The 14,634-nt window shown below is 41.0% G+C and overlaps 1 protein-coding gene across 1 annotated transcript in view; it reads right to left on the reverse strand.

The window, feature by feature from the left end:
- Positions 1-14,634, reverse strand: part of LOC124721428 (microfibrillar-associated protein 1) — a 72,253-nt gene that overhangs the window by 51,700 nt on the left and 5,919 nt on the right. Inside the window, exons 2-4 of the mRNA XM_047246402.1 lie at positions 12,538-12,817; positions 5,765-5,936; positions 418-502 (exon numbers count right to left, since the gene is read on the reverse strand). Coding sequence (XP_047102358.1) covers positions 418-502; positions 5,765-5,936; positions 12,538-12,817 — 537 coding nt within the window. The remainder of the gene's footprint in view (positions 1-417; positions 503-5,764; positions 5,937-12,537; positions 12,818-14,634) is intronic.

A 14,634-nucleotide genomic window follows, 5' to 3' on the forward strand; every position in this document is an offset into this window, starting at 1 on the left:
CAAAAAACACCCTCACAGTGGCGAGATATTCCATGAATTTGAAAGGGGCACCTACTTGCTACAACTAACATAGTTTTGGCCAAATCAGTGAGCCTCATTCCAGAGCCTCCCCTTGTTAGTTATGTGAGAGTTCCTTCATTGTTAGAATAAATTCAAAAAACTAAATCAAGGTGACTCATACTTGGTCAAAGAATAATGATGCGTGAAAATCCAAAAATTATGTAACCTGAAATATTACAAATTTACTGCGGCAGAAACAAAATCTGAACCAGGGTTGTTGCTCCAAATCTCAGAATTCCGTTATTGACAGAAATACAAAACACAAAGAATAATAAACAAATAGCTCTCAAAAGCTTAATGTACAATAATATTCAACATAATACAGTAAAACTGATTTAACCTGCCTTTAAGACTTACCTGTTCCTTCCTCATATTCTGATGACTCTGATTCAGTGATTTCTGGACTTTTGTTTTCATCTTCTTTGTCCAATATTTCAACCTCCTGCACAAAGATATGTATTTTACAGAGGATAAAAGAGAAATAAGGGTTTAATTTTATATAAAAGAATATTCCACATTCCTAGACATGTGACACTTTCCTGAGGGTAATTCAACAATCACCAAACTTCTAAAACACCATTTGCATACCAAGAGTCACATTGGTTACTAATAAATGTTTTATACACAATAATCTTTCCAGTAAGGAATATATAAAAGTACCACTGTACAAACCAAAACACCTAACAATGAGCATAATGAAAGTCTGAACAACAAACAAATTACATACGAATGCAAACCCATCATTTAACAACTGTTACCAGGGGAGCAGAGGAAGAGAATTTTGCACAAGGGTGCCTGCAGTATCTAGTAATTAATTACTATGCCTCATATGTCCAATAAGCCTGCACTGTTCTACACCTGTCATGGACATTTCACATTCCACAAGAGCCACCTGTGAAACAAGTTACATTTTATGTCATCTCTACTGCAACAGCCATATAGCTTTACATCCAACTGTGACTATAAACGATGTTATCTACTTGTATGAATGGCCAATACAACATGAAATGGAACTGATCCAGTAACAGGGCATGCTCTTCAGTACAAAATGAGGAGCTACAACAGTGTCTTCACAGCATATGTCACTAGACTCATCTCCCAACAATATTATCACATTGTACTTACAAAATCAAGTCCATACCCAAAAGCAGGGTCATTAGTAAAATAAAACACTTAGCACTGAAAGCACATTTATTACTAACACTGACATACAAACAGAACAGAACTGACATCTTAGAAAGAGAATGCTCCTATTTACACAAACATCAAATATTCCAGCATAAGAATACAAATATCACAAACATAAGAAATTTCAAGAAACTTCCAGAAATGATGTATACTAAATAACAAATATTTTCTTGTGGTCTGGTCTGAAATGGCAATCTGCAGCACACCTGTCCACAACACTAACTGCTGTGGCACACTACATGTAGCCCAGCTTGTGGCATTGCTCCCTCCCCTGGACAAACGAGACCCACTGTTTCAGAAGTTTTCATGGGAGCTGACAGCGATCCGCTGTTTCAGAAGTTCTCATTGGAGCAGATAACAGCTCCCTGGATCCTCTCGTTCTGGTCATGTTGTCACATCCTCTTCACTAACACAAGCATCGAAGGTAGTCCCTTCCATCGAAGATTTGCAATCATTGAGCAACTTCAGTTTCCATGAACAATAAGCCCCCCACTGTCAATCTGCACCTCAGGAGTGTAATATGGCTTCATACAGAGGACACAGATAATTCTCTATGCTTTTGTCTTTTGATTAAGCGTCATAATCCTTAATCTCATATCCGATATATAATAAGTGACGAAGGATACGATATGGACCAATGTAGTGCTTCATTACCTTTTTCGACAGTCCCACTTTCCACAAAAGCATAAAATCCCATGCCAAGTCCCCCAGGCTACATTTCACTGTACAGCCCTTGATGTTATAAAGATCTCAATCCTTTTCCTGGACAATCAGGGTTCATTCGTGAGCCAGCTGTATTGCTTCTTCGGTCCTGATGAGGTGTTTCACGTAATCATACTGAGTACCATCTGGTTGAAACAGGAACAGTGTTTCCACTGCAGTTTCAGACTAGTTATCTGTCTTATTAAAGTGTCCTCCTGCACCTTTCACCTGTGGGCAGTATGCAGTTGTCATCCTGTGGGTGATGTTGCACATGAAATTACCTCTGACACTACTCTTGACTGGAAAACTTTTTCACTATCAGAGATCACCACAAAGAGCTTTCAAGATCTCACAGTAGCTCAGGCTACCTTTTCCACAGACTATGGTATGTCAGACCTGTATTCTTGATTGACAAATGCAGCTCGACCAAGTCCGCCTGATGGTGAAATTGCAAAACTGTCTTGCAGTGCAGGTAGAAGTGGAGTGGCCCCTGCTTGACAGCTCGGGCATCAAACCCCATGTCATCGCAGCTTTTCAATTCAGTCTCTGCGAAATTCTCAAAGACTGCTCATTTGTCCTGATTGTTTTTCTTTACATGCTAGAAAAACCTGTCCATGTAATAATGATATCTGTTAACAGTGTTTTCACCAGTGTCATATAGCAGATGATTGTTGGTGTCAACTGAGTCACGAGTGGCCCAGTGTACAAACACAAATAAATGGCATCAATGCTTCATGGGTCGCAGCATGTCACCTTACACTGTCAGCAATAATTTATGGTACTTCAGTTTTATTCCATTTTGAAATAGGGGATATAGTCTCAGTTATTAATCAGTCTATATATTTCCATCTGCCTCCATAGCTGAGTGGTCAGTGCAGATGACTGCCACGCAGGGGACCAAGGTTTGATTCCCAATACTGCCGGGGGTTTTTCCTTGGTGGGAGGACTGATAGTGGGTGCACTCACCCTCGTGGGACCAACTGAGGAGCTACTCGATTGATTAGTAGTGGTTCCAATGTCAAGAAACCCAACAATGACTGAAAGAGCAGCATGCTACCTACTTGCCCCCCCATATACCCATCCAGTGACACCACTGGTAGAGGGCGACACAGTGGTTGGTTGGGCCAGACTGGCCCACCTAGGGCCAGAACACTGTACTTTACCTTTTTTACCAACGTATCTCCAATTTTAATCTTCCCCAATACAATCAATAGCAACACAGGTGTTGTCTTACACTCATCAAGAAATGCGGATACAAAACAGGCTGTTCTAAAACTCTTCCTGTTTAATTTTTGTAAAATAAGGAATGTGTTCTGCAAAAAGTTTATGGTGTGTGTGTGTGTGTGTGTGTGTGTGTGTGTGTGTAATTAAAAATAATAGCTCTTACAATACTCAGACATGCCAGAACTATGAATCTGGGTTACTCCTTCTATGTACACTCCTGGAAATTGAAATAAGAACACCGTGAATTCATTGTCCCAGGAAGGGGAAACTTTATTGACACATCCCTGGGGTCAGATACATCACATGATCACACTGACAGAACCACAGGCACATAGACACAGGCAACAGAGCATGCACAATGTCGGCACTAGTACAGTGTATATCCACCTTTCGCAGCAATGCAGGCTGCTATTCTCCCATGGAGACGACCGTAGAGATGCTGGATGTAGACCTGTGGAACGGCTTGCCATGCCATTTCCACCTGGCGCCTCAGTTGGACCAGCGTTCGTGCTGGACGTGCAGACAACGTGAGACGACGCTTCATCCAGTCCCAAACATGCTCAATGGGGGACAGATCCGGAGATCTTGCTGGCCAGGGTAGTTGACTTACACCTTCTAGAGCACGTTGGGTGGCACGGGATACATGCGGACGTGCATTGTCCTGTTGGAACAGCAAGTTCCCTTGCCGGTCTAGGAATGGTAGAACGATGGGTTCGATGACGGTTTGGATGTACCGTGCACTATTCAGTGTCCCCTCGACGATCACCAGTGGTGTACGGCCAGTGTAGGAGATCGCTCCCCACACCATGATGCCGGGTGTTGGCCCTGTGTGCCTCGGTCGTATGCAGTCCAGATTGCGGCGCTCACCTGCACGGCGCCAAACACGCATACGACCATCATTGGCACCAAGGCAGAAGCGACTCTCATCGCTGAAGACACACGTCTCCATTCGTCCCTCCATTCACGCCTGTCGCGACACCACTGGAGGCGGGCTGCACGATGTTGGGGCGTGAGCGGAAGACGGCCTAACGGTGTGCGGGACCGTAGCCCAGCTTCATGGAGACGGTTGCGAATGGTCCTCGCCGATACCCCAGGAGCAACAGTGTCCCTAATTTGCTGGGAAGTGGCGGTGCGGTCCCCTACGGCACTGCGTAGGATCCTACGGTCTTGGCGTGCACCCGTGCGTCGCTGCGGTCCGGTCCCAGGTCGATGGGCACGTGCACCTTCCGCCGACCACTGGCGACAACATCGATGTACTGTGGAGACCTCACGCCCCACGTGTTGAGCAATTCGGCGGTACGTCCACCCGGCCTCCCGCATGCCCACTATACGCCCTCGCTCAAAGTCCGTCAACTGCACATACGGTTCACGTCCACGCTGTCGCGGCATGCTACCAGTGTTAAAGACTGCGATGGAGCTCCGTATGCCACGGCAAACTGGCTGACACTGACAGCGGCGGTGCACAAATGCTGCGCAGCTAGCGCCATTCGACGGCCAACACCGCGGTTCCTGGTGTGTCCGCTGTGCCGTGCGTGTGATCATTGCTTGTACAGCCCTCTCGCAGTGTCCGGAGCAAGTATGGTGGGTCTGACACACCAGTGTCAATGTGTTCTTTTTTCCATTTCCAGGAGTGTACTTATGCTAAACCCCCATTTAAGGAGATTCATTAAAAAGGGGTTTTACGATACATGCTCTCTGATGGATTTAATTATTATGACCTTGAGATACTTGACTATTTTCTGGACACTGATTTGGACTTCATTATTTCCTGTGGCCAATCTTTGGCTTGCACAGATTTATGTCAATTTCCCTAATGTGGCACTGACTCTGTTCTCTATTTGACTACATGTTGTGCCTTCTGTGAGTGACCTGACAATGTGTGTATGTGCACTGAGAGAGTGGTATATATTAAAGTGTCTCTCAGTTTGCTGAACTTACAGTGTTCCCCAGTACTAACGTTTGAGTTAGTGAATAACACTCCAGAGTACTTTAATGGCCAGCAGGTATCCACCTATAGAAGTCTTTGTTGCTGGTTAGTTAAAGAAGAGCCAGGATGTATTGTATTCTGTGCTTTATTTGTATTTAATTAGTATTCAATAAAACCTGTGTTGTTGAAGAAGCAGACTTGTAACATTATCCAAGAAGAAAACACAGTTCAGATAAATATTTATCAATGACAAAGGTGAGGAGAGTGCACCTAACTGTCTGAAACAATCTATCTTTATCAAAATACAAGATACAAATGTAAAACCAGTGCCATTTTGCTGAAGAAAAAGGCTACCAAACTGGGAGACATACCAGAATAACAAACATATGTTGAATTTTTAAAAATTTTTTTTACAAACATTCCACTTTATACTACTTCTACCTTCCTACCAGAAAACTAGAACACTGATGAAATTGTAAATGGTATACTGTAACAATGACATAAATAGTGATGACCGTAAGCTTCAGACATTACAATATTCATGTAAACTTATCACACTTCAAAAAGTGTAATGCAGATTTAATGTTGCTAAATAGTTTCTACTGAATTTCATCAAGAATCTTTGTAGGATATCCAAAAGTATGCTCAGGAATTAAAACTTACAACTTCTTCTTTGCGGCTCAATAATTTTTCTCGAAGCTGTTGTCGTCTTTTTTCTATCTCTGAATCACTAAGTTCTTCCTCCTCCTCTTCTTCACTCCCTTCATCTCGATGTGGTTTTCCATCGTCTTCATCTGATTCACCACCCTGAAGTACTTCAGGGGCATGAATATGTCTGAAATATTTCACACAATATAGTAAGTGTACGTGGAAAACATTACAAAGAAAGTTTCAGAGATGGAAGGAAGAAAGATTAAGGTTTAAATCTAGTTGACAAAATCATTAAAGATTATGTACGAACTCTTCAATCCAATCACACAATTGGTCTCATAGTCCATATGCTCTTACTTTGTTCATCAAATGACTGTGGGGAACTGTATCAAATGCCTTGCGTAAGTCAAGAAACATGGCATCTACCTGGGAACCCGTGTCTATGGCCCTCTGAGTCTCGTGGACGAATAATGCGAGCTTAATGTAAATTTAAATGGTTCGCTTATCCCTCAAAATAAAGGCTTCCACCATTGAACTATTTATTCATCTTTACTGCTTTAGACGATGATCTGAACTGTTGATCAGGTATCTGTGTGAGTGGCTTTTGAGCTCTAATGTTCAGACATTTCTACTGGGCATGGACTCTTCAAAACATTAAATTGGACCATCTTCCATTGTGAACCATATGTTCAGATCAGTACCATTCAGAACATGTAGAGTGTTCCTTTTCTCAATGAGACCACATACCAATGATGAAATCAAAAAGAACACAACAAGTGAGTTTGTTCACCTCAAGGCCAATTTCTCTTAGGTTTTATACATAAAAATTTGCTACAATTCCAATGAGTATGTTCCCCATAGCTACACTTATCAGTTAATTTGTAGAACTTATTGGTCCACTGCAAAGTAAGTTGACATGTGGCAATTCAATTCATGAAAGGACTAGCAAAGTTCTTTGTGAAGATATCTTCTTGCAGTGATGTCATCTCATTCACCACAACCATGATAAATAAAAACAACATTATAACATTTGAATATCATGCCTCTAAGATATAATTTGGAAGTTTAGTATGTTTCAATAAAGTAAGTAGAATCCTTTACATATATATGTGTAAGTTTTTCCCGTAAACAGTTGTAGGAGTGTGGCCAGTCTATTGTGCAAACAGAAACTGGGTAGGTTTATTATTAGTTCAAGCACAGAAACTGTGGGGTGGCTCATTAGAGAGTGGAATTTGACTCCACATATTTTCACTGAGTGTCCCACGGACAGAAAACTTTAGGTTGGAAATATGACTTATACCTTGAGTGAAATTCCAGAAACCACATATAAATAGCAATATACAACTGAACATTTATTTACATTTTTACTTTACACATTTAAAAGACATCTCATACTAAGAGAATGCTGTACATTGCACAAGTTATGGTAGAATACAAACAGGAATTTTAAAGGCAAGCATGTATGAAACTAATTAAAGGAGTTGAAGTGCCTAGCATAGCCTGCAAAAGTTGACTACCAATTTCGATTTTACTTGGACATTCAGCTTCGCAAAAATATTTCATATTGAATCGTACTTCTGAAAAATAGATTGGAGGAACATAAATTTGTTCTACTCTACAGCTGTTTTGGACTCTACAAAAGTGAATATGCAAAGTGATCTGACCATTGTCAAGTGGTAAGGAATGTCCCCTCTGTGGAAAAATACAAGGAATCACCACCAGGAAGAAGTGCTCTGAGACAGCACACGGAAAATTACACGAGGCATTAGTAGCACTATGTGTGTACCCCAGGGAGAACAAAATCAAGCCAAACGCTCAAAGGTTTCACCTTCAAAGTGCTTACACTATGACGACAACTACGCCTCAACAAAACCATATGTGACATATAAATATGCATCAGTGTTGGAAGTTCCTACTTCTAATATGTTCATCAAAACTATCTCAAGAAGCATAATAGGACTGCTTCTCAATATACATCAATGTGTTATCACATGGGATCAACAGCACACACTAATTGTTCACTGATGGTGGTATTGTCAACAGTAATGTATCATTTACTACAGTATTTTTTGTGGAATTCTGGGAACGTATGTTACATGTCTCAAGGAAACAGTACACACAACACCAGTGTGATCTACTGTGTACTTCTCCACTGTCTGGAGTGCTTATTCAGCTGACACCACAACTACTGTAAAAAGATCAGTAGGCTATAAGTCTGAAAAAAACTGTAACATAGATACCCCACACTCAGAAGAAAGTAAATGAGGTATTTGGGAGAAGGATGATTTGTTCTCACAAAACCCTCTTGAGTAAATTTAGAGAACTGGTGTGTAAATATGCAACAGTTCTGCCCCCTCAATTGTATACCTCCCTTGGAGAGCATATAATTAGATAAGAGAGATTAAGAGGAATATTTTCCCTTTGAACCACATGCAAATGGATTAAGACTAGTAGCGGAAGCTGTTAGTATGAAGTAGTCATCACTATACACTTTACAATCATTTAAAGAGTAGAAACATAGGCAAATAATTACAACAGCTTAACTGACATTGTGTTAGTCCACTTCAAGTGGCGAGGTAGGGACAAAATGCAAAATTTTGTGTCATGGCTTCTACAAGTCCTTGATATGTGATAGCAGGTGGATGGTAAAAGGTTTCTCTCCACAATTGATAAAATACCTTTAGATTAGGAGGAAAAGGGGTGATTTATAACATGTAAGATGGCACAAAATGTAGCCCCAGATGTTTCTAACATCCTAATGCACAGTAAATTGTTACAAGACATCAGCTGCCATTCTTTGGCATGCTCCTCAAACTAATATAACACCATCAGACCTCGTGGCCAAATCAAATGTTTTATTTGAAATTGCCATGTAAGAAGTGGGTGATATCAGCCATGAAAGGATACAGTTTCACTAAAGTCTTCTTTACCAATTAAAACTCCCAGAGAAACCAAATTTAATGTCATTCACAGTATAAAGCTGACATCACTGGTCTGTGTACATCATGTCAAGCAGGTGTCTAGCATGGATTCTCCAGACGGACAGCATATTTTGACAACCACTAACACACTGTGACTATTTGGTGTTGCAACATATTTTCACTGTCCCAGGGACCAGTCCCAATGTTCCCAACCCAACAAGAACATAACTGATGATAAAACTTTCGGCAGATCAAAACCGTGTGTCAGATCAGGATTCAAACCTGGGACTTTTGCCTTAACTTTGAAAGGCAGGAGATGAGAGACTACCAGAAGTAAAGCTGTGGAGGTGGAGCATAAGTGATGCTTGGATGGCTCAGTCAGTAGAGCACTTGCTTGCGAAAGACAAATGTCTCAGGTTCAAGCTCCAGTCTGGTATACAGTTTCCAATCAGCACACACTCCTATGAAGAGTGAAAATTCTTTCTGATGACTGATGATAATGTTTGCTCAAGAAAGAGACACACAAAAACACCATCATTCATTAAAAAAAATTATACTCGCTTGCTCTTTCCAGTTGGTGTATGCAGCATGTATCACACTGTCTAGAGCTTAAATTATTTTTACAAACCCTTCCTCAAATTGGAAGACCAGATTATCAACATAGTATACAGGCGGAAAATGGAGGTTTGCATATCAAAACAGTTTGCACAGGTATCACAAAAAGTGGGACACCCTTCATTTATCAGGTAATAAAGCAGACCAGCAAGTTCTACAATTCAAGATCTGGGCGAGAGGGGCTGAAAAGCATTAGAAACTGACAGAGCATCATTAAAATGGATTCACTATATTGCAGATTATTTTACTGTACCGCTCAAGCAATTCCAGTACTGTGCAGCTGATGCTGGCAGGAGCGCCACTTATATTCTCTTCTTGTAGAAGCCGCTCCTGTTGTGGTGCGGTCCTAATCAGTGGGCTATTGGCTGACGTCGCCTCACAGCTTTCTATGCTTTATGTTCTTCATCTTCGTGCCAGCACGTGTCGATATGCCAGAACACTAATTATTTATGTAAATAGTACCGTTGCAAAGCTCAATTAGTGGCCTTCAATAACATTCTCCATTCAATAACAACTTTAGTATTGGTTACACACAATCACATTCAGTTGCTGTAATAATACTAAGTGATTCTCAGGGATGCAGGATATACTGAAAATACCATGCCTAAAAAGGAATTCAAATTCAAGATGCGTTCCACTGCATACCAGATACAATCCGCAAGGTAGAATTGTGATGAAGCTAGCCATTATATTTCTTTAGCCACAGGGCAGGGGCCCACATCTGTTTCCATGCACTAGGCAATCGCTCACCTGCATGAAGGCAAGTGAGGGAACTGTTGGTCACCCAAAGATGGGCTGTGCTGAAAGTAAGTAACGAGGAATAAGTGTTGCACATGTGACTTCACCATCCAGTTGTATTGCTCTAGTTGGAACTTAAAGTGTATGTTGTGGTCTAGTGGGTACAGCACTAAACACCAGCCTATGGGGTCTCGGATATGATAGCAGGTAGGAGCAGGGAGTTTTCTTCACTCCAGTCCCTTCAGGATGGCCCTAGTTCCACTCAACCTGCTATCAAATGAGTACCGGGACTCGAGTTCTTTCTTGGGGGTAAAAAGTGGTTGAGGCGATGGGCCAATCACCCACCTCCTCCAAATACCACAGTAACGAAAGGCACTCTAGCTACAGTCAGCCCAAAAGTCTAGTCCTGTGTTTGTACCAAGGGGTGAGGAGAGGAACCAACAAGAGAGAAAGACTTGGGAAGTTGTCTTATTAGATCTACAAGGAGCCTCTTTATCATGAGGTAGGAATCTGCTATAGACACAGGCCTAGTGGATTTTCTGTACTACATGATTGAGCTCTTCCATAGGTTTTCCGAATCCATTCATGTTTGATTAAATTAAGGGTGACATCTTTCAGTAAGCCTTTCCTTTTACCCCTTTCTCTGCTGTGGTGATTTGCAGGAGATGTAAGGGAAGTCCAGCTATTATATACCTCCATTGGGAGGAGCATTGCGCATGTCATCACTGTTGACAGAGCTTAGTGAACTAATGGTTTTAATCCTATTTTCTTTGGCTTTGGTCAGTTCTTGTTTTAACTTTATACTTTATTTGGAGGTGGGCATGTTTGTATGGGCAAGAAAGCTCACTTTTTAGATGTTTGGTAATGAATATTTTTGTTTACAGTACTCACTGGCATCATAGCATTTGAACATTCAAAGGAAATAGTTCCTTTGCAGATGCAGCTGCAAGTACACGCTGATGGCTGAATTTTTGGCAAGGAATTTCTCTGGGAGGCTGGTTTCTTAAGAGCTTCTGGAAAGGATGCAGTGAATGACGAAGGTTGCATGACCTTGAATGCTTTTTTAGCCTCACCAAAAGGCATTCTCCTTGTTAGCTGCTGTTTACAATTTTTCTTTCCTTGGCATAAATACGACAATCCCTGCTCCACATGGGATGATCCCCAAACAAGTTATACATCTTGGTGGAGATGCACATGATTAATTTGCTCCATGTGCCTTTGATCCACATCTACCATACATAGCTTTAACATTACATCCAAGAATTGTATGTCTAAACTTCTGGTATTTAAAACTTTAAAACATCTCGTACACTTTGGTATGTAGGGCTAACTTTGAGGCAGGTGAACTGAGCAATGATATGATTTGGCAGTAGGGGGAAGTTAAATGTTAAAATGCATGCCGAAGTTCTTTGTAGTGACCTCCCCCCCCCCCCCATAATGCTGTTCACCTCTGAGATGCCAACGTTTGCCCATTCTTCCTCTAATTGTTTGGGGATTATTCCCATTATATTGGGCCATGTCACTATTACCTCACTGAAATTAAGGCTATTATACATTTCAGTCACTATACAGTGACCTATTAAATTTTTGGACTCTGAAAGCTTAGACACTTGTGATCTAGATGTTCCAACCAGCAGAGTGTTGTTTTGCAGTAATTTGAATCCTTTTAAATACCTTTGTGAATGTAAAAGTGGGAGATCTTTTCAAAGGATCCTCTCTTAAGTACTAAATATGAATGTTGAAAAACTTGTGCCCTATTACTTTCTTTATTACAATTATTACGGCATGTTTTCTCAAGATGACTGTTTACCCAAGTGCTCTTTTTTAGCTGAGTGTTGGTACTCCCTAAGAGTTCACTCTTTTCATCACAAGTTTGAGTTAGAGCAATAAGAATCATTTTGTTCCCCTCAAGGGGTGCTGGGGGGAAGGGGGGGGGGGGGAGGGTTGGTTGCATCCACCCATGCACACTCCTTGCTTGGGTAAGCCTTATGCAACTGGGGTGTGGGCAGTTGGTACCCCAGAGATTATCCACTAGTGTCTGTCCCCTCCTCCTCCAGAGTAACAGTCATCCACCCGACTAGCATGTAGCACACCTTGAGGTTGTTAGCTTCTTTTTATATTTAACAGAGGTTTTTATGATCCTTGTGATCCAGAGAGTACAGCCAAAAATCCCCCAACACTGAAATACACAAAATTCCACTGTTGAACCCCACAGTGGTTGTTGAAGCATGCCATGTGTTTTCAGTAATAGAAGGCCAGACAGCACTGACAAACTTGCAGCTCAGGAACACCAAGACTGCCTGGCCTGTAACCAGTAACTAATGACTGGGTCCCTAAGGGGAAAAATAGAACAGTAAGATGTTAGACTTGCAACCCAGAAAGGCAAGCAATACTGGAAGGGCTTGGAGCCTCATGTTGACCAATAATATGCACAGCTGAGTGGAACTTTTTTACTATATAATGCATTCTGTTGTCTAGTTGCACATTAAACTTAGAAAAGATGATGATTACCTGTGTCTTTCAAGTCTTCCTTCTTCATTGGATGCTTCCTCCTCAGCCATAATAGTCTGAAGTCTTCGAAGTCTTGGGTCATCAATTTCTGCTTCTGCTTCTTCTGGAACATCACTCTCCACTGTTTCGGCATTTGGATATGTACGGAAAGGCTGTCGCCTTTTTTGTTCAATAAAATCATCATCATCTGATTCCTCTTCACTGCTTGACATAGGTGCATAATCTGGCCGTTTCCCAGATACATAACGGTGAACTTTCACCTTTTGCATTGACACTTCACCTATAAGAAGGTTTCCATTGCCATTAACACACAAAATAATATTCGCAATACATGAGGGACATTCTGAAAGTAAGTTTTGTCATTTTTTTAAAGAGAAGATGGTACATACGTGACACAAACAAATGTCATATGAATCCACACCTATTGCTGGTTCAATGATGGAAAGTGCATATGGTGAAGAGGCCGTGTCTTGTCAAATAGTTGACTGCTGGTGTTGCATGTTCAGAGAAGGAAGGTAGTGTGTGGAGGATAGAGGATGAAGTGGGCATCCTTCCACATCCACACTCGAAAACATCATTGCTAGAGTATGAGATACAGTGTTAGCAGAGAGCTGCATAATGGTGTCAGATGTGGCATCCACACTGTGTACTGGCTGTGCTCAGGCCCCCTGCAGTGCTGATCTTGCCCCATAAGACTTTCACCTACTCTCTGCTGTGAAAGCCGTACTCTCAGGATGTCACTTCCAAACAAATGCTGAGGTGTAGTAGTCTGTGCGACAATTTGGTGCACTGCAGGCCTCCAAGTTTTATCTGAGTGGTTTCTGGAAACTGATTCCATTCTACAACAAATGTCTCATGTTGTTGGTGACTATGTCATAAAATAGGTATATAATTAATGATGTCATACTGTATCGGTTTTCAGCAGTAAAGTTTCCAAGTGAAAAAAAGACAAATTTACTCTCAGAATGTCCCTTGTAATAGAAATCATAGATTCATTTTAAAGCAGACAATATATTGTCTTATTCCTGAAAATTACAAAAGCAAAGAAAACTAAGATACAAGGACACAGTGTGTTATTTAGTTCTTTTAGAAAAAATCTTACAATAAGTAATAAACGAAAGATTTTGTCAAAGAGTGAAAGGGTCCAAACCTTCACGAACATCAGTTTATAATAAATAAAGAGGTCATAATAACGTCTTTAACTGAAGAGCAGCATGCAAGGTCAAAAACATTGAGATACATATCTTAGAAACATGGCTTGTACTGGTGGCAAAAATATCTCCAATGTCTTCTTTCAATTTCAGAAGGATCTAGAACTTTGCCTACATAAACTCAAAATCATTATTACTGTATGGCATTAAGTGTTTTCTTACATCCTAATGTTGGAACACGTGAGGCAATACTGACCTTACGACTTATCTTAGAAGAAAGATTAAGGAAAGGCAAACCTACGTTTCTAGCATTTGTAGACTTAGAGAAAGCTTTTGACAATGTTGACTGGAATTCTAAAGGTGGCAGGGATAAAATACAGGGAGCAAAAGGTTATTTACAATTTGTACAGAAACCAGATGGCAGTTATAAGAGTCGAGGGGCATGAAAGGGAAGCAGTGGTTGGGAAGGGAGTGAGACAGGGCTGTAGCCTCTCTCTGATGTTATTCAATCTGTATATTGAGCAAGCAGTAAAGTAAACAAAAGAAAAATTTGGAGTAGGTATTAAAATCCATGGAGAAGAAATAAAAACTTTGAGGTTCGCCGATGACATTGTAATTCTGTCAGAGACAGCAAAGGACTTGGAGAGCAGTTGAACGGAATGGACAGTGTCTTGAAAGGAGGATATAAGATGAACATCAACAAAAGTAAAACGAGAATAGTGGAATGTAGTCGAATTAAGTCGGGTGATGCTGCGGGAATTAGATTAAGAAATGAGACGCTTAAAGTAGTAAAGGAGTTTTGCTATTTGGGGAGCAAAGTAACTGATGATGGTCAAAGTAGAGAGGATATAAAATGTAGACTGGCAATGGCAAGGAAAGCATTTCTGAAGAAGAAAAATTTGTTAACATCGAGGGAAATACGGAAGCGTCCGATCCCACCCGTCTG

This window comes from Schistocerca piceifrons, chromosome X (genome assembly GCF_021461385.2).
Source record: "Schistocerca piceifrons isolate TAMUIC-IGC-003096 chromosome X, iqSchPice1.1, whole genome shotgun sequence".
In the NCBI taxonomy this organism is placed as follows: Eukaryota; Metazoa; Arthropoda; class Insecta; order Orthoptera; family Acrididae; genus Schistocerca; species Schistocerca piceifrons.